General features: G+C 50.6%; 1 protein-coding gene across 3 annotated transcripts in view; it reads left to right on the forward strand.

Annotated features, from left to right (window-relative positions):
• The first annotated feature begins 9,123 nt into the window (after nucleotides 1–9,123).
• The window catches only part of DIS3L2 (DIS3 like 3'-5' exoribonuclease 2), a 184,582-nt gene continuing 173,315 nt past the window's right edge, over nucleotides 9,124–20,390 (forward strand). The window contains exons 1-2 of one of the 3 annotated variants that reach the window (XM_032119458.1): nucleotides 9,124–9,227; nucleotides 11,640–12,356. In XM_032119458.1, coding sequence (XP_031975349.1) covers nucleotides 11,660–12,356 — 697 coding nt within the window. In that variant the 5' untranslated portion in view covers nucleotides 9,124–9,227; nucleotides 11,640–11,659. Of the gene's footprint in view, nucleotides 9,228–11,593; nucleotides 12,357–20,390 lie in introns of those variants that run through there. The other 2 variants (XM_032119459.1, XM_032119460.1) reach the window with 2 other exon arrangements.

A 20,390-nucleotide genomic window follows, 5' to 3' on the forward strand; every position in this document is an offset into this window, starting at 1 on the left:
TGAAGCTGTGCTTGGGCATTTGTCTGCGTGCAGGCAGAGTGAAGTGATGGAGCCGGGATTAGAGCCGACCCCGGGTGCCAGAGAGCCGTGGGTGCAGGCAAGAAGCACAGAGAGGCCCCTTCTCTTGGGGTTCGGTCCTTGTCCCACAAGAAGTGTAGCTGAAATGTGACATCCAGCCTCTCTAGGGTGCAAGGAATGGGGGGCTCTGCACCACTACCCCCATCAGCAAGGCTTCTGCAGGGGAAAGGGGAGCAGCAGGCAGCTGAGCCCTGGGTCTCCACAGCCTGGGGATGTCGGGGTTCCCGAGGCCACCAGCAGTTCAGCAGCCCCCACAGAATCCTGCCATCATCGTCCTGGTTGTGCTGGCTCCTGCCCCGATGCTGTGGGCAGCCTGCCCCGTGGCTTTTCCTGGGGGACCCGGGATGGGGAAGGAGACAGACGGCTGCGGAGAAATGTCACGATGCAGGCAGGAAGGGCCGCCTCGCTTGCCACCAGCCCCCCTCGCATGCTGCAGTTGGTGGGGTCGGTACCGGAGCTGCTCCAGCAGCCCCTCGCCCCGGCGGATTAGAGCATCGCCACAAATGCCACAACGCGGTCAGGTCTCAGCTAGTGCCTGCCCGCAGGAGGCTCGTCCCTGCCCTCGGCTCTCGCTAGCGTGGTTTTCATTAGTGTGTTTTCTTTGTCACACTGTGCAGAGCCTCGGGTTTGAGGGGGGGAAAGGGGGGGCTGTGCTTTATAAATCCAATTAGCCTTGTTATTCAAATTACTCTGCCGAAGTCAGAGCCGGGCGCACACAAAGCCTTAACTCAAACCAGATCGGATCCGTTGGCGTGGCAAAAGCTATGAGCAGGGAGCAGAGGTGTGCAGGAAGGGGTTAAGAGTGTGAAACTCTTTTGCTTGGTGGGGTGGGGGCCTGAAAATTTTTAACCCTTAAAGGGATGGACCTTCATTAGTCCACAGCCCTGTGGGATGATCAACCAGGATGAGAACTGGCAGACCTGGGGCATGTGTGGAAAATGAGAAGTGGAGAGAGAGGGCTGGGCTCACAGGGGTCTTCCCCAGGCACTGGAGAGCAAAGTGGATCCTGCACAGCTGCACAAGGAGGGACGGAGACCTGTGGGGTGAGCTGGAGGGGCTGACACCCTTCCCCATCGTGCCCAGGGGCCCAAAGAGAGCCAGGAGGAGAGAGGGCCTCCAGGGCTGGCCTGCTTCTGAGGAATACCAGTGTCGAAGCTGGATTATGGGGAATGGGCTGCTGTGGGGATAAAAATGGGGAGAAGCTGCTGAATATTTGTGAAGTGGGGTGAGCCCTGAGTATGGGAACTTTTGATGTGTAGGGAGTGGGGAAGGGAGCAGAGACTGTGTGTGTGAGAGAGGGCACACATGTCCCCTGCCTGAGGATGGAGAGGGTTCCATCAAAGTGTGACCAGTGCCAGCATGATTTGGAGAGTGGGAGGAGATGGGTCATGGGGATATGTGTGACAGCAGCAAGAGGTGTTCTGGCCCCGTCACAAGGAATGGGTGAGCGATGCCTGTGGGTGAAGCTGCATCCTGCCAGGCAGCACTGGGGCCCTGGCTCTCCTGGCTGAAATTAGGAGCCAGGTTCCAGGCATCTTGCAGAGGAGGATGTCGAGAAGGTTCACAGGATAGAAGTATGGACTCGAGTCTGAAGTAAGCTGCTACTGTAGCAGTGAACAGCCAGTGATCTATCCCCTTTCTCTTCAACTCATTTATCCTTAGGGAGCATGTTTCTTATTGATCTGGGAAATCACTGGCCAGATTTATGTCTCTTCTGCTGCCTTGGGCCAGGAGAGCATTTCCTGAGCAAGAGACGGATAACCCTAGCATGAGGATTTTCAGCTGATGCCATGTGAAAGCCAATCATCCCCTTGCAAAAAGAGACATCAGAAGGCTGAGAGCATGTGATGATGATGCCAGAGGGGCTGGTGTTCTCCCATAACCGATGGCCAACCGAAGGAGCTGTTGGTTAAGAACCATCCCAGGTGGTGGGATGGAGGAGCTACAAGGATGGAGCAGCTACAAGGATAAGGGAGCTACTTGCCCTCCAGCATAGCCACCAACTACCAGTCCCCCGGAATATGAGGTGTGCTGTGTTCACCAAGAGAATGTCACCAAGGGTTTGATGTGCCACAACAGGAATTTCTTTCAGTTGGTTTTCTTTTTTTTACAGGTTTTAGAGTACCTCTCTAGGGGTCTGATGATAGCCAGCTCAGGGAGAGGCAATTTGGAGAGAGATTTCAATTTTGGTTATTGGGATGGATGAGCAGCCTCTGGTACATGCACTAGCAGGGGACCATCCGGTCCCGCCTCTGTGGCAGGATGCAGCAAGTGGTGTGCCTCCTGAGGATGTTTCGAAGAAAGCTTTCCTGGGGAATAACTCTGTAGCCCCTGAGGCAGGAGCACTTTCTGGCAGCTCAGACTGGCTGCTACTAGCCCCTGGCCCCAACCATATTGTCATGGAGATGGGGTGGCTCCACACACTGGGGTGTGATGCTCCTGGGGTGCTGTCTGAAATACTGATTTTGGCCTGTTTGAACATCCCTGGTGTTTATTTTGGATGCTGCTGCTGAATGAGGCATTACAGGAAACACTACGTGATTCTGCACTTTCCCCTATCTCCTTTGGGTCTGGAAGAAGGCTCTGGCTCAGGATACAGGCATGGCCAATATCCCTTCTTCCCAAACTGGGATTGTGATGGGGAGACACCCCACAGAGCTGCCCTGATGGGCCAGGCAAGGATGGGGCTGCATGTGCTGCAAGGGCACGGAGACCAAGAGGGCCTCTCTGTCCCCTCCCAAAACCTCTCAGAGTGGCAAAGCTGAGAAGAGGAAATGCCCTGGGCAGAGACTCACAGGTCTTTGCTAGTGAAGTGCTGATATCCTGACATGCACAGTGTGTTTTTCTCCCAGGGCTTTGCCTTTCGGGATTTGCCATTTCCCCTGGGCTTCCTAGGATGCTCCAGCCTCCTCCTGACATTCTGGGTGTTTTTCCCAGGGCTACAATGGGATATCTGTGCTCCGGAGCTGGGATGCCTCACTGCTCTGGTGGGAGCAGGAACACAGTGTCTCAGGGTTTTGTTGAATGTCAATAAAATGAAGCAATTCTAACACACGGGTGAGTCCACACCATGAGCCTCCCTCTGCATCAGTCCTTGGAGGATATGAATTGCATTGCCTCCAGCTCCTGGCAGCCTCAGCTCTGCAGCTGATGTAGGGGCAGCTTGTTGGGATTTTCCAAGCTAAATGCCACAGCTGTCTTTGTTCTCCTTTCTTCAGATACCTTCCCACCAGAAATGGGGGGCTGGCAGTGTTTCACCTACAGCTCGGGGGTCCCCACATCATCCCAGTCTTGTTAGTTTTGGTGCTGAGCATCCCTTTGGGAACAGGAACTGCCCAAAGGGGTAATGGCCCAGAAAGGCCAAAGGATGAGTTATTGACACCACATTTGTCCCTGCAGAGAGCCATGCCTTGTGCAGATCCTGAGAAGGGATCCCACAGGCCCATGGGGACGGACCCCCAGCCTGTATCCAGGAGATCTCCATCACAGTGGTGGAGCTGGATAGCACCACTGCCTCGGGGGGATGGATGTCTGTGCCCTCCTGTGCTACGTGCACACCCAGGCCTGGCGAGCAGGTCCTCACTAGCCCACGGCTCTGGCAGCAGCATGTCCCAGCTTGGCAGGAGCCTCCTCCACCTGGTTTGGCTGTGCAAACCCCTGTCATCCTCGAAAAAGCCGTCAGCAGCAGCTCCCCTGTGGCCCCCCTGCCAGACACAAACACCCTCCAGCTCCTCTGAACTGGCTTCTTGGGAACCCACTCCAGGTGGTAGGAAGTCCCTTTTGGCATTGGTCCTTCAGGGCAAAACTTTGGGGCTTTCAGAGTGTCTCCCTGGAACATCCTGGTTGAGGGAAACCCCAGGGGAGTGCTGGGATGCAGAGAGCCAAGTATGTGCTGGTCTTGGCAATGCTGGTGGTCAAGCCTTTGACTTCCTAATAGGAAGTGATCCCACTGTGATCCCACTGAAGCCAAATTTGGGCTTTTTGTCCCTTTTTATTCTTTTTGGGAGGGAGTCTGGCTATCTCCCACAAGAGAGTTTGTGCAGGTGCCAGGCTGAGGAGCACTGAATGACCCTGGCTGGGCCACGGGAGCTGGCATGGGAAGAGGAAGATTTCAGCACCATGAATGGTGGGGCAGCCTTGTGGAGCAGATAAGGGTCCTGCTGGGTTTTGGCCGTGCCTGGGAACAGCTGAGGTGGCTGTTCCTGTGGCCTGGGAGTGCTGCCGGCTGCAGGGGGTCACGGTGGCCCCGCAGCCACCCCATGGCAGGCGCTGTGGACGTGCAGGGCTCCACAGCCCTAACCTTTAGCAACCAGACAGAATAACAATGCCGGCCTGCTGGGGCATAATGGCCGGTGTTTGCTTGAGATACAAAGGCACCGAGCTTTCACATGAGGTAATACTGATAAGTTACGCTCTCATTCAGTGCCCCGCCTGCCAGACGCAGCGGGGCCGGCAGCAGCCCCTGCCTGCCTTCACTGAGCTGCCGGGACGTGCCCACCGACCCCATGGCCCATGGTCCCCACTGCAGCACCACCCTCCCTTGGCCTTGGTGTGCTGTCCCCACTCGTCACCCATCTCCAAAGTGGCCCCTATGGGGGCTGTTTCAATCTCATCCTGGTATGTGGAGTGGGAGATGCAGGGGCGGCAATGAGGGCTTGTGGGTGAGTCCCTATCCCTGGGACTGCAGAGCAATGTGGTTCTGCAGTTCCTGCCTTTCTGGAAAGTACTTTTCCACCTCCCTGGGAGCATCAGAAGGGGTTTGAACTCACTGCACATCTCTTGCCCCATGTGCCCTGACCCCCTCTGTCCCTCAGCCCTGCTGCCCCCAAGCTCAGTAAGTGCAGGGCAGCTCCTTTCCCAAGTTTCCTGATGTGACCTGTGGAGCTTTGGTGTTATCCACAGCCAGTTTGAGCACCTTTGGGAGGCTCAGTCCTGCCACTGGCAGGGCCAGAGGGTGCACGAAAACTGAGGGATATGTTATAAAGGAGATTTGGCCATTACAGAAGGCAGAACTACTGAAGAAGAGACTTAAAGGTATCCGAAAGACAAATCCAGGTGACCCCAATTAAATCAGCAGTTGCAATGCACTAACCCTGCTCCTACTCTGGCTTCCCACCTCCTTCCTCCACTGCTTCCTTCACCTGCTTCTTGTCTGCCTGCTGGGGTCTAGTTCTCTCTTTCTTTACTGGACAAACAAAGCCAAGCCAGACCTTGCATCCTGCCTGGGGTGAGTTGCAGACATTCCTCCAGGCGATGAAGGAGATGGGAACCCATCAGTCCTGATCTTGGGTGGCATGTTTCCCAACCAGAGGTATGGAGGGCTCAGGAGAAGACTGGAGAAACTGAAGGACGGATGGGGCAAGACCACATGTGTTGTGACACAGCAGATGGTATCTGCTGTGGAGAGAGATTGATTTTTAGCTCATTTATGGTAATAAATCTGTCACACTCCCCTTTATCCCCCCTGAGCGTGGCTTGTGTCCTCTGGTCAAGTGCCCAGATGACTTCCAGTACCTGAGAGATGTCAAAAGGAGACAGACTCTGGCTTAATGTTGGGTGCTGCTGCTGCAATCGAGATATTTCCTGGGGTGCTCAGAGGCTCCAGAGCAAACTCGCAGACCCGCTTTGCCTTTGAGCACATCCTTGTGCCATGTGAGTCTCTCCTGAAGACAGCAGTAGGGAGGCAGAAGCAGAGCACCCCGCTGCCCTCCATCCCCCTGCCATGGCCTGCAACCTGAAATATTGTGAGAGGTGACATTTGGGTTTGCAGGGGTGGCATTTCCATATGCAGGTCAGTTCACGCTGGGTGGGCTGCAGGAAGCGGATGGTGGAGGTGTCAGAGGAACTGTTCTGCTCCCATCCAGGGTTCCCCTTGTTGAGTCATCTCGGGGTGGCTCCAGCCCCTTGGCCAGTCACTCCTGATTAATACTGATGTAAACGAGCGCCGGGCGGGCCCTCAGTGCTCACTGAAACCACAGGCAGAGGAGCCAAAGCCTTTGTAAGCAGGGAGCTCCCGGCCAAGGAGCCATGTGGTGCTCTCACCTCGGCCGAGGTGCCGCAACACGTTCCAGCCTCCAAGTCGGGAAGCAGCTACCAGTTACTGCCCGGGGGAAGATGGTGAGATAATTCTGTGCTGTGCAAAAGCAAGCCAGGGCACCGGCCTGGGCTTGCTGCTACAGGACCCCAGGAAATGAGAGTGCAGGGGAAAAATCTGCTCAGGGACCTTTCCCTTTTAGAAAGCCCATGAGTTGCCATGGAGGGTCATGGAAGCAGCAGTGACACAATGGCTCCCTTCTGTTCAGCAGCCATGAGGATGGTGTGGATGGAAGATGGAGCCAAAGGTGAGACTGAAGCAGTCCAGACCTTCCCTGGGAGGGATTGTGTTTGAGATCCTGCATGAGGCACCAGCTCGCTGTGATGTTCTCATGTGACCTCTTCCAAAGGGTGTGAAGGATGGGGACGCAGCTGGTCCCAGCCACTCGGGACCTGCTGCGTGCCCACAGGGCACTGGGAGGGAGACACAGATTTGCTGTACCTCTCATTTGTCTGGGCCAGTGATGGGGTAGAGCAAAAGAGGGAACAAACACAGGCCCTGTCTCATGGAGCAGACCAGACTCCCAAATCCCTGGCTGCTACCAGGAGAGCAAGGCTGAGAAATGCTCTGCTGATCTGCTGGGGATCGTGGCCCCTTGTGCAGCAGGGCCCCAGCTGGAGGCAGGAGGTGAGGGTGACAGAGGCATCCAGTTGTGAAGCCGTATCCTTCTTGCCATGCCTGATATCACTGCAAACCACAGGCCCCAGCGCTGGCAGTGGCACTAACAAACACCAAATCCTCCCCATTTGCTCCCCTGTCTGTGGAAGGACAGGGCACACTGAAGCCACTGCAGCTGGTGGTACTACCAGGTGCAGGGGGCAGCCTGGCCAAGCTCCCAGCTCAGCTTCATCCCCACTGGAGCAAAGAAGAGCAGAGACACAGCGTGACTCAGCAACATGGAGAGGAGCTGCTGCTCCCACCTGGCTGGCACAGGGAGGGGGACAGTGGGGCTGGAAGTCCCCAGGTCCTCCCACCTCATCCCTGCTTTCCACCATGCAGCAAGGGCAGCCTGAACAGATGGCACAGGTCAGCCCTGAACATCTGGGGATGAGCCACCATTCTGTCGTCACAGAGGAGGTGCCAACCACCTTGCTTTATCAGCAGCTGGGAGAGCAGGAGGAAGCAGGGGAGCACACATCCTCCCTCTGACAGGTTGATCCCGTGGGGCCATGCTACCCCTGGGGTCAGCTCCAGCAGAAACGGTGTTCCTCCTCTGTCTTTGGGTCCCGGGGGAGCAGCTGCTGTGTCACTGGTGGCCCTGCTCACCCAGAGGATGGCTGCTTGCTTCCTCTTGGCCAGCGTGGGGCAATTCCTCCCAGCCATGCCAGGGCAGAGCCGAGTCCTCGCTCTCCTCCTTGAGGTGGCCAGAGCTGCCAGGGTGGGGCATCAGTGCCAGCAGATCGTGGGCGGAGGCTGCTGGCTCTGCATGGTTCATGCAAACCAGACACTGCTTTTGCTGGTGGCATCCTGGCACTGGGGCAGATGTGACTGTCCTTGTGCAGGCAGGTCTTGCTTGCTGTCCTTGCTCCACAGCAAAAGCCCGATACTTTCTCAGGGGAGCTCCCTCGACCCACCCAAGGGCTGGAGCTGGAATGGTCTGGGCTTGCCACGGCTTCCTGGAAGCTCAGCAGCGCTGGCTGTGGGAATGGCTGAGGGGCCAGGTTGTGTTTAGGAGCCACAGGTGATGCTGTACCCTGGGCAGACGTGGCCTCATGGCCTTTAGAGGTGACTGACACCAGGCAATGTGGACATTGATCTGCAGCATGCAGGATGAAGAAGGACTATGGGGCCGGTGTCTTCCCCATCGTAAGTGAAGGGGCAGCATGGATGGCCTGCTCAGATGTTCCTGCCAAAATGAAGACTGAACAGAGCCTTTCCCCATCAGGGCCCTGCCTGGAGCTCAGGTCCCTTTGGACCCTTCCTCCACCTACCAAGGGAATGCTCCAGGCAGACAGCTCAAATGGGGGTGCCATGAGGCCAGTTTATTGCTTTCCGGGTTTTCTTCTGGTTGAAATTCTTCGGCAAATCCAGCCTGAGTTTGCAGGTAACATCAGCGTGACCAAACCACATATTCTCAGTCAGCCAGAGCCTGGGTCTGACTCTGCTATAAAGCCTTGTGAGAGGTCTGTGGTCACAGAAAGAGGGAATATAAGTACCAGCTCTTGACTCTGGTCTCATGCTTTAATGTCACCCTCTGGTCCACATGCTCTGACTTATCCTGGAGGAGGTCAGGCCACTGCTGCTCCGCACCAAGGGTTGGTCACTCCTTGCGTGCTGTCACATGGGTGGGCAGGGGATCAGCAGGTTTGCCTGCTGCCCAACTTCCAGCGCCGGGATGGGCAGGGCTCAGGGAACAGGATCCCAAGGAGCTCAGGGAACAGGCTCCTGGAGCCTGCTCTTCTCTGCCGTGCAGGTGAGGCCACCTAGGTGTTGAAGGAGGTTTCCCCATGGGGCTTTTGGAGGTACAGGTGCCTGCAAAGCTGTGAGTTTCCTCGAGGACAACACCAGTCTCTGATCTTTACAGTATTAGATCAGCTAATCTGTGCTTTTTTCATTGATCTGGCTACAAACTTTGGCTGAAGCTGGAGCGCTGGCCTTGAGCTGGAGCAATCCATCCCAGGAGGCTCCGCTGGCCCTGGCTGGAAGCGGGTGGCAAACCCCGGGGATCACGGTGGCTGCAAAGCTGGCAGGCCGGGGACAGTCCGGGCTGGGTGGCAGTGATGCACCTCCTGCCTCCCACGTCCCCGCGATGCCTCAGCTCAGCCCGCGGTGGGCTCCCACCCTCACACGCTGTGCCTGGCCGGGGGGAGCCCAAGGCTGCCTGGAGGCTCCCCTTCCCCCGGGAGACCCGGGGGACCTCCCTGCAGTGCAGGGAGCGGCGCTGGGACACCCGAGTCCCCTCCTGGGATCCCTCCGCCCGCCCTGCTGTGGCGGGCGCGGAGTGAGCGCTTCGCGCTTCGCCCTTCTGGGCCCCGCCGCGGCCCGTAGGCGCCGCTGCCCCGGAAGCGGACGGGGCGCTGGGACATTCAAACGGAGCGGAGCGGCCGCGGCGCCGGTGAGCGGGGCGGGGGGCGGGAGCGGGACAGGGACCGGGACCAGGACCGGGTAGGGGAGGGGGGACAGCGGAGCCCGGCCCGGCGGCGCTCAGCCCCGGCCAGCCCGGTGGCAGCGGCGCCGCGACCGGGCCCCGCAGTTCTCTGTGCCGTCCGGCCGCTCCGGGCCCGGCAGGAGCGCGCTGGCGGCGCGGGCCGTGCTCCCTAGGGGCCGGGGGCGCCTGGCAGGAGAGGCGGCGGGCGGGGGGCTGCTCCTGGTGCCGAGGGTGCGGGGGTTCTGTGCTGCTGGAGCGGTGGCTGGGGAATTGGACACCGCGGGGGGCGTGTGATGAAGGCCAGCGGTGATCCTCAGAACCAGCCGGCTGGCAATAGCAGGGGTGGTGTTCATCCTGGGCCCAGCTCAGCGAGTGTCCTCCCTCTGCGCCTCCATCCTGGCATTTCGCTCGTCTTCATAACCGTGCCCAGGCAGGGTGGATATACCTGTACCCACCTCTGCCTTCCCTCTGCTGGGAATATTTCAATTCCTAGTTGCCCGCAGAAGACTAATGAAGAAACTATAATGCGTGGAGGATTGTAAGCCCCTGTCTTTTCCAGTGCTGCGCTTGCTGATTGCTAACGTGGTTAAAGTTGTAGAAATTATACTGAAGGCAAGCTGTGAATGTTTGTTCTTTACTGGTAAATAAAGATGGTAAATTCCTGTCTCCTGGAACCAAACCGTTGTTTGGAGGGTAGTCTCACTGGCTTTTATAAATGTTATCTGCTTCTGTTGAATTGGCAACAGGAGAAGGTGACGTTAAAAGAAAGCTCTTGTAGACCTACCCGTGTGTGTTTTGAAATAGCTCGGTAGCAGGTCAGTCTATTAGAAGAGTTTAGCTATTGGCCAGCACCAATGGAAAATCTTAGGAACAAGAATCACAAACCACATAAAAATTTTTTCCTATTTGCTCAGGGTTTTTTAATTTTTGCTTTGCATTGTGAAGCCTGCTCACATCCGTGCTCAATTACTTAAGTAAATCGCGGTGCAACACACGGTGTTTCTCCGAAAGGGCCAGAGCAGGCACACTGGGGAGAAGCTTGCTCTGCAGCCCCTGCTCCCTGCTGGATAATGCCCCGTTCCCAGGCAGTGTGTGGATGGAGGACACTGCCTGGGTGTTTATCCTCTGTGCAGTGGCAGTGAAAGGGAGAAGAGGGCTGAGTAAGGGCAAAGAAAAATTCCAGGCATGGTGGGAGAAGGGAAGCGAATATGAATTTTACTTTTGCTGATCTCTGTATTCTGTCCTGCCAACATGCCTGTGCTTAGAGAAGGGAAGGGAGAGGTTTAATGGGCAGTATCCTCTATTTAAACTTAGAGTCCAGTGCCTCACAGTTCTGGGATAGCAGAGATGATAGTGAGCCCTGAAATTCTTGATGTACCAGCTGGGGTGAAATTCAGCTGTTCAGCTTCAAATTTGTCCTGAAGTGAAATAGAAGCATTTTTATGAAAACACACAGAAGCCAGCAGTTGCCCTGGGCTCCATTATCAAGAAATTCTTGTATTCTTCTTTGATGTTATGTACAGCAAAAATCACTGCTATATCCTGTCTATACCTGTAATTTACCTCAAAGTAGCTGAGCACAATTTAGTAGATTGTTTTGCTCCAAAAGCTTAAAAGCTAAAGCAGCTGAAAAAGGATGGAAAGATGCTTGATCTGCTTAAGTTTCACACTTGTGCAGCAAAGGTGGAGGTATGATACCATCTACAGAAACTGGTGCTTGATGGAGCTGTAGCCAGTGTGTCTCAGTAAGAATTAGGAGCTCTTGCAAGACAATTATTAGTTTACATCTGTTGCCCTGGGAGGGAGTTCATGGCTTAAAAGACAAGCTGAAATGGGTAGTTTTGGTGTTTGAAAGAACTGTCCTGTACAATGGAGAAGTGTCAGTCACTGTGGGAGGGAGGTGACAGGCAGTGTTTGCTTTTGACAGCAACAGTGAAGCACTTCAGTAAGGATGCAGTTATTTTTAAGGACTCCGGGTTGGACACGACACATTTTGCTTCTGATAACCACTAAACTGATGTTTCTGGTACAGTCTTGTCAGTTGCTGCTTTGATTTTCCTGCTTTTTCAAAGGCAAGGAAGAGCAGATTAAAGGAATCCTGTTTGTTTAGGGTGGGATAAAATCCCTGTTGTATGTGGCATGTGGGCAGGTACAGCTTATGGGCTGTGGTCACTTGAGGTCATGGACAGGGATTTGGTGCAGGGCAGATGTTGAGTACATGTGAAACCCCTTCCCCACACTGGAGTGATTTACCAACCCAGAATTCCTGTTCTACAAAAATGTTACATTTTTGTGTCTTCTGGTGTAATCAATTATTTGACACTTTGTTTCAGGAAAATAAACCTTTTTTCCTCTGTGTCTGTTTATAACTCTCTGAAGTTTGGGCCTTTTACTGCGCTATGGATCAGCTGGGGCATGTAAGAAGTCCAGCTTCTGCCCAAGGTGCCAAGGAGGGACTGAGCAAGGTGGCTGTCCCCCAGAAGAACGCGTACGCCAGGCTTGTGCAAAAGCACCACAGCGGCCGCTTCCAGTCCTACCTGAATCACATTGCACAGAAGATGCAGCTGGAAGAAGGCTTCTCCAATGACCCCAGCTTGGATCTGGACCCACCTCTGAGGAGAGGCCTGGTGAAGGATAATCCAGCCAGGAATGGGATAAACATGCACAGCTATTCACCAGTCAGAACATCTCACCTGGAACAGCCCCTGCCCGGATTTGAGAATGATAAACCCCAAACCTCTCTGAACAGATGTCCTCTTAAAAAAAATGCCGTTGTTAGTCCAGAGGGAGACTTGGAGGTGGAGGAAGACTATTATGTGTATCAGCGTGGAGCTGCGTCTGACTTGTTGAATGTGGGTGACGCCCTTGGTGGGAGAACATCAAACAGCCTGAGACACCGAGGGGCTCTGCAGAAATCTTCTGGCTCTGATGAGAGAGAGGAGGAGGACATGTGGAGGAAGAAACAGAAGAAACGAGGCAGATGTCCTGCCAATACTGATACAGCAGCTGGACACTTGTTGACTGAACAGTTTGGTGAGGATGTGCTGGCAATGAATGCCAGAAAAAACAGTCACTTGTCTCCAGGTCAAGTGCAAGGTGAGTTCACTCTAATGAACTGTTTGGTCCATTTGCTACAATTACTGTGGAATTGAATGCAATGTGTTAGTCATGAGTGAGTTAAGAGGAGCCAGTTCTGCTCTGTCCAAGTTAGTCAGCCCTTGGTTATCTGTGGGTGGCTTTGTCCTGGTTTACAAGTAAGCCATGTGGCATGTGCAAATGCCTTCATGTGGAGCCAGCTTGGTGCTGGCAGGACCTAATTCCCTGGCCTAAACTCTGTGACTGTGGCTGTGCTGCTTCCAGGATCAGCTCAGAGCTAGAAGAGCCCAATTTCTGTGGTGTAGAGTCCAAATTAGTAAGACCACTGGATCTGAGCTGACTCAGGGCAGAGTCATGCTTTTCTTTGCATTGCTTCTTTGAGTCTGGAGTGCTGGTTTGCCTTTGGTCCAGGTAAATCCAATACTCAGGGGCTGAGATGTCTGTATAATAGCCAGTTCCTGATAGAGAGCATTGACTCCAGGAAACTTTGCTGTTAGTAACAAAGAGACCACATTTTGCAGTATTAAAGAGAATGTGCCTCTTAAATGTGATGTTCAAGGCAAAAAGCCTACTTAGGGACATAAGTAAAATTTTTATTAAAAGAGCCCCAGAACACAGCCTGAACAAAGAACCAAAACCAGACAGTTTAAATTTCATTTCTCAGTGTAATGGGTTAAAACTTTCTCTGAATCTTATTTATGCTGAAATACTTCAATAGCCTGATCTTATGAGCTACTACTGAAGGAACTCATAAATGTCATCATGTTAAATTCTCCATAACAAGTAGAAAAGAGATCGATTTCTCAGCTGGGTAAGATCAGCCTGAGGCCTATCACAACTCTTGAATTGAAAATCAAATAAATGTTTAGCTAAATCAGTCTTAAAAACTAAGTCCTAAGACTCAAGAAGGGCAAGTAATGTGTTTTTTTTCTGGGTTATTTTTGAGATGGTGGCAATACATAATGTGCTAAAGTTGGTAAACTTCCATGAATTCTTGCAAGACTGATCACAGATAGAGATGTAATGGAGATTATGGTAAAATTTGTTGATGAGCTTGATTTTTGGGAGGCCTTTTTTTACATGGTTCATTGTAACACTATTTGTTGTGCTAGCCTGTCACAATAGACTTTGCTACCTTCAGCTTTTGAAGCGTAGGAAGAGCAGATGACAGATGAAGAGTCTCAAAGGCACATGGTTTACATCCAGGGAAATTATAGGTGCCTACATGGATAAAATAAAAATAGCCTGGCTTTCAAAAGCAAGTACCCCCAGTCACCTCCCGCTCTGGTTGGAAGTGGGGTTGCACAACTGCTTTAAAAACTGGTTGTTTGTTTAGTGCAAACACCTAAAGCAGAAAATGTTGACCCTTGTGTTTGACTTCCCAGGTGGAAAACTCACACTGTGGAAAAGATTATTGGGAAGTTATTTGCTCAGCAGTGACACCTTGTCTCTTCTGCCCCCCTGCATGCCTCCCCAGCCACCTTCCTGTGTAGCTGCAATTGGTTACCCTCAAGAACGCTTGCAGGGTTGTGAAAACAGTTTCTTGGGGAGGAAAGAAATAGAAAAAAATAAATATGTCACTTGTTTCAGAGAAATGTCTTTTCTGCTGTTCAGTCTGAGTATATTTTAGGACTCTTGTTTAAGTGAAATGAAGATTTTGCAGTATGCAAGTGCTTAGGCATAAGAACTCACACATCACAGTATCAGATTAATATTTTCTCACTTCAAAGCTTGTATTTCTCTCTTGATGCTGATATAAGTCATTATTTTGCATAGGCAGGTGTCTGGTTTGATCAGTTTAAATCAAGGCTTGTGAAGCTGTGATGGCAAGAATTGCTTCTGTCAGAGCAGTGAGGCATATCATCTTTTCAGGAGTGACATTTCCTCACAAATTAGCTCTCCTCAGACTGTTGCAGGCTTTCCAAAAGGCTCTTTGAGCTAATCTCAAAGCCAAGCATCTCTCTTTATACCATTTCATTTCATTGTCCTCTTCTTAACAGCTCTTCAGCTCAGGCTTAGCCATGGTTGGGTTTGCAATGACCCTAAAACTGACAGAACTAAAACTGAAGGCAAATACAGTGATCTGTGAAAACCCATTGAGTGTCCTGGGACAGGCTGTAGGCAGCAAGGGACTGGTCCCTGTTAATGTCCTTTCAGTGGCAGAGTGATTCCTGTGGCCTTAGAGGAAAGCAGAGTGGTTTATGGAGCCCCAAACAGGTATCTCTGAGCCCTGGAGCTCAGTTCTGCTGATGTGTTCCTGTCTGGAGTTCCATATAGTAACTGCTTTTCCTAACTATTGGAGGCTATGCAGTTGGGAGAGCTGAGTGTGAGCAGAACTCCATTGTCCCTTGTGTGGAACATGACACAGTCATGAGACTGCAGGTTGGATTCACTCTATGGCATCAGCACTCTTGGATTTGGGAAGACAAAGCTGCAGATAGAGGAATTCTGCAGATTGTCGCTCCCTTCCGTGGAGTTTTAACCTCTGCAAGGAGAATCGCCATAAAACCTCCTGCCCTAAGTTTCTTCCCAAACAAAACCCAATAAACCAGAAAATAATCCTAAAATGTCACTTTAAATTGTGCTGCTTAGAGTTTTTAATCTAACACGATTTTCCTCCTAGTGTTTTCCCTTAAACCTCCAATGCTCTAGATTCTTTGGGTGCTAAAATTTGGTTGAACTTCTTTAACAATTTAACAAAATTATCAAGTCCCTTGGGTTGTTTTCTGATTTAGATCAGAGGCTCTTAAGGTTTTCTCATTTCAGTCCTGAGTTAGTAATCAAAATCTTTTTTCAGACTGACTGAAGTTGCTGTCATAAAAGGGCTTAAAACCTCCTATTTCTTGAGGACAGAAGTGCTGACACTTTCTGCAGCATTTGTCTGTCACATGCTAGGAATTGAGATTTTCATGGCTGCGATGTGGAACTTCAATACTTGTGATGCTTTGCATTGTCAGTAAGTAGTTTAGACCAAGTGCTGTGTTTTATTTGGAACAGCAAGTTTTCAGTTGTATTTTGAGTACATGCACTTGCCAGCCTGTTTTTTCAGGGAGAATTGCTGTGTGATAGCACATTCCCAAGCCTGCTGGAAAGCCTAGAAATCAGAGATCTGCAGAAAAGGACTGTCCTCTAAACGTGGAATACCAACTCCCAGCCACACTTGATTTCAGAGGATCTTGGGAGCTGGAGTACCTGGGAATGAGGTGGCTTTGTTGATGTTGAAACTTGGGTGGAGCAGGATGCTGGTCAAGGCTGATTGCTCTGAAATAGGTTCAGATTTTGCAGGGCTGGATATATTGTCTCAGTCTGTATCTGCAGACAGCTTCCTTGGGAAGAACACTGCCAGATTCCCTAGGTATCCTTCTGAGGCTCCTCTCACTAAAAACCTCATAGGTTTATGATGTGATGGAGGTATCTTGCCCATATGTCAGGGTCAGCGTGCCCCCTGAGGAGAAGCAGACAATTCCTGGGTAACAACATGCCTCATCTGAAACAGTGGAAGATTTCCACAGCCCTTTCTGATTTATCATCTGTCTGATGCTTGGCATTTATTTGCCCAGCCTGTGGTACTTAACCAACTTGGGCAGCTTCCACGCAGGAGTGGTGCTGGCAAGCAGGCTGGTGTTTAGCATCAGAGCTTTAAAAACAATTGTTGCTGTTGGATGGTGGTGTGCTTGTGGCTGCAGTCCTGACATTTAAAAGGTTCAGGATAGGTAAAGGAAATATCCTGGAATGGCTTTCCTGTGTGTTTGGTGGGCACAGCTGCTCAAGAAATATCAGCCTTAATAAGATGGCAAAATCTCAGGTATTTTGTCTTCCCATGGTACACTGCAGTATAATTGTGTGTTTGCCTTTGTTTCTCTGGGGGAACTTTGGAGGAAGAACCACAGCTTCTGCTTTTCCTTTCTTGTAATGCTAATTTGGGATAATGATACTTTTTAGTGGCAAGTCTTCCAATTCTTGTGTGGTGAAATTCAGTTCTGAAGAATGCTGTTATCTCCCTATATGGCACTAGTAAATATGAGCCAGCAATCTACTAAAGGCCACACAATCAGCTCAATAAATGGAGAATGTTGGTTGTTGTGGAAATCTTTAAAATGTAGCTAATCTTGCCAGGTTCAATGTAACGTTCCTTAGATGACGTTAATCATAGCAATAAGATATGGGAGAGGAGGGAAAACTGGATTTACTGTATGGCTCCATCTGAGAAACAGATGAAAAATAGAATGCTCCTTTCTTTAATCGTTTAGCAACGTCATCACACACATAAATTTCTCTTGCTTTTGATAGAAAAAAATGTTGCATTCCTGAATCTTGTGCAACTAATGTTTTTGGCAAACATGAGCTATAGTATGTGATTTAATATCTGATGTATCCTCTCTTGGGAAGATGAGATCTTGCCCTTGCAGGGGCTGTGTTTTTTATATGTGATCTAATAACTGTCTTCCGTGCCCTTCACCAGAGCCCTGAGCACACCGTGCTGCAGCAGGAGCCCTTGCACGTGGTAGCAGAGCTCTCACCTCTGAATGAAGGAGCTTCCTTCATCTACTAGTGCTCAGGTGAAAATGTTTCTTGGTGGAAATACCTGTTGCTGTTAACCTGCTATTTTTTTAAACTTTTTTTTTTCTACTCACTAAGCCCCATAATGTAGTGCGGGTAACTATGCCTGTCAGTGTGGTGTTGGTCCTAGGAAAATAATAGGCTGATAGAAGAACTGAATTGATTTTTAATTAATTTTAAATCTTTTCTTTCATGTGACTTGTCATCAGTTTATTTAACAAAGGTCCTGTTGAGCTCCTTCACTGTCAGTTTATGTGAGATCAGGGGTTTGATGCCAAACGTGTGAGTATGGATGTTAGTGTGTGAACTTAATTATCACAGCGCATGTGCAATGGTTTAAAACCTGTTTAGTCAAACTAATTAAATGCAGCAATAAATTTAGAATTTTTACCAACAGGTGTGTCTGGTTCTTGCAGTGTCATGTCCTGACCCTGTGCTGTTTTAATACTTCTGTCAGTCATCAGGGAGAAAATATATAAGTAGGATTGGAAAGGGTTTTTTTGATGACTTGGAGAGTATTGAATAATGGGGGTAGTTACTGGCAGCCATCTGGATCACTTGGTGGACTGTGAGCAGGCAAAACAAAATCCATTTATTGGATTGCCAGCATAGAGCCATGATGAGGAACCCAGTGTGGGAAGCAACAGCTTGGAAAAAAGTTCGGAGCTCTTGATGGATTAATCAGCTGAACATCCCCCTCCTGTGAAATGCGGCCGAAAGGGTAATGTATGAGCATGGGAACTGGAAGACAGACTCTGCGTGTCTTTGGCACAGTGGCAGCAGCAGCTTCTGGAGTGTTGCATCCTGTGGTGATGCCCTCAGTTTGAGGCGGATGGTGATGAATTGATGAATACTCAGAGGACGGCCACAGGGAAGATTAAAACGCTGGGATCGTGAGTGAGTGATTTGAGGAGCCCTGCTTTGCTTCTCGCAGAGATGCTTGGGGGAGGGGAGTTTTCAGTAAATTGCCTACATGGGGAACAGATGTTCAATAATAGGCTACTCAGTTGAGCAGATTATGATACAATGCATTTGAGGCTAAACAAATCCAGGCTTGAAATACAGCACATTAGCAGTGAGGGTGAATGACCATTGGAACAGTTTTACCAAGGCTTGTGCTGTCTGGGCTGTCACCAGCATGTTTATAAGCCCTGGTAACAATTTCCATCCCTGAAAAATGCTGTCATTCAAACAGGAATTAATTTGTAAAAGCCCTCTGTCTTCTGCTGTCCGTGAGGTCAGTCAGCCCCCACACCCTGGTCAGGTCTGGCCTGTTGTTCAGGTAATGACCAAGTGTCTCCACCATGGACATCCAGGTAGGTAGGACAGGTACTTTGCAGCTGAATTCTGTGGCTCTTGTGGTTTCTCTCTAGCTTGTGGCTGCTGGGCACTTTCTCTGCTGCCTTCCTCTACAACTCTGCTCCCGCCCCTCCTATCCCAAGCGCTGCTGCCCATCTTTTGCCCTCCCACCCCAAGCCCCTGCTAACCAGCTCCATGAAATGCTGTGGGGTGCATGTCCCGAACTCCCTCTTGTGGGGAAAGCCAAGCTATGGAGAGTTGAGAGTTGAGACTTGGCTGGGGCAGGGTGGAAAACAAAATGTTGTGATCTATTGCATAAAATAATGTCTTCTGTGACAAAAATAAAGATTTCCAGGGTGCTGAAGGAAAACATTAACACTAGCAGCTGCAGCCCACAGATGTATGGAGCATGTCCTGCCTTGGAGAATATTCTAGGCTCTCTGCAGATAAAAGCCAGCAGCCAAAATGTGTTTTTATTCAGTATGTATGTTTTTAGGCATTTTCCCCCACACTACTAGGGATTGTGATTTATGTACCTACTGCACTGAATGGACAGTATGGGGAATGGTTCATCAGCAGAAGAATGGACTCAGCAGCACCTTGGGATACCTCAGGATATGTAGGAGAAGGCAGTTCTTTGATTCTTCAGCTGTTAATGTCTTTTAGTGTGTTAGCACCTCCTGTCAGGTATTTTGCTTTTCAAAGCCTCTTGGCTTCTTCTGATCTTTCAGCAACTTGCTTCTCTCAAACTACTGAAGCCCAGAAAAATCAAAGACAGAACGTCCACAATATTGTGTTTTTAAAGTGTTTTTCTTGAAGTCTTGAAGAAGCCTTTTCACAGTGTAGTTGCTAGATAAAACAAAGAGCAAAAGGTATTGTGGAAGATGTTTAGGGAAGATGGAAGGATGAGGGGGAGTGGAAGCAGCCCTGACCCGCATCCCGAGGCAGGAGTGGAAGCCTGGAGGAGTGCAGTCATCAGGCGGAGTAGGTAGTGAGGAGGTCACAAGCAGGGTGGAGCAGGTTCACAGAGAGTCCTGAAAACCAAAAGAGATGTACCCCCTCCCTGACAACACCACTGCTGCTGCACGCAGCTGGAGCACAGTAACTATTTTGATAAACTTTTAGTCTATTGCTACTAAATGAGTTTCGTCACCAGCCCTTCGTTCAGAGCCTGGAATGGTATCTTTGGCTCTCGCACTCCTGTAGTATTCCTACAACACAAACCCTGCTGAGGAATTGAATAAAACTGCAATTACTGTCTGAGTTACTGAAGTCAAAACCCTGCAAGCATGAGGATGCTTGGAAGTGTTTTGGAAGTGGAAGCATGGTGTCGTGAGCACATGATCTTGGCGGTCAGGAGCAGTTTCCACAGCATTGTTTTCCGCAGCAGAAAGAATCCATTGTGCGTTTTTCTTCATTTCAGTTTTTCAAAGCCTAGGCCCTTTCCAAAAGCCAAAGTCAGCAAGAACATTTTCCCTAGTTCCGTATTGAAATCTGGGGACATGCAGCACAAGAGTTTTTAGTAAGTATGTACAGCTTAAAGCAAAAGAGCAGTGGCAACATCTGCCTTCCACCATATGCGTGCTTCCCACCTCATTTTCGTGAGTCTGGAAATGAGCATCTGTCTCTACTCCCAACTTTCCTTAATATCCATGGACATGCTACTCTTTGGCTACCTCCATTCCTAAGTAGGAGTGTTTCTTCCTCCGTGTTTCAATCTAAGAATGTTGAATGTCTGAATCTTTTATGATCAGCTGCAGTGGCACAGTCACCTCCAAAGGCAGCTCATGGCCCTAAGAACTCCCTCACAAACCATGACAGCCTGTGTTTTCCCACCTGGAGTCACTGGCTGGGAGTAGGCTGCCTGTCTGCAGCCGCCTTGTTCCCCGTGTGGTAAGGATTCCCTTTGTAGTTTTTCTGTTGGATGTTCAACTCTTCTGTGCAGATTTTGGCAGACTTTCTGCCAAAACTGTTTGGAGAATCACCTTCTCCAAAGAGGCAGGGTGAGAGAGCTCTCTGGATTTGTTCCTGGATGGCTGCACTGATGGCTCACAGTGTGCTGGTGCACAAATACAGCCATGCCCATAGACAACCTGCTGGCTGGCACAGGCAGAGCTGTGTTATGTTGTAGGGAGTTGCTGGTAACAAGCTGGGCTTTTCCAGTCCTTTGAATTA

Source organism: Corvus moneduloides, chromosome 10, assembly GCF_009650955.1.
Source record: "Corvus moneduloides isolate bCorMon1 chromosome 10, bCorMon1.pri, whole genome shotgun sequence".
Classification (NCBI taxonomy): Eukaryota; Metazoa; Chordata; class Aves; order Passeriformes; family Corvidae; genus Corvus; species Corvus moneduloides.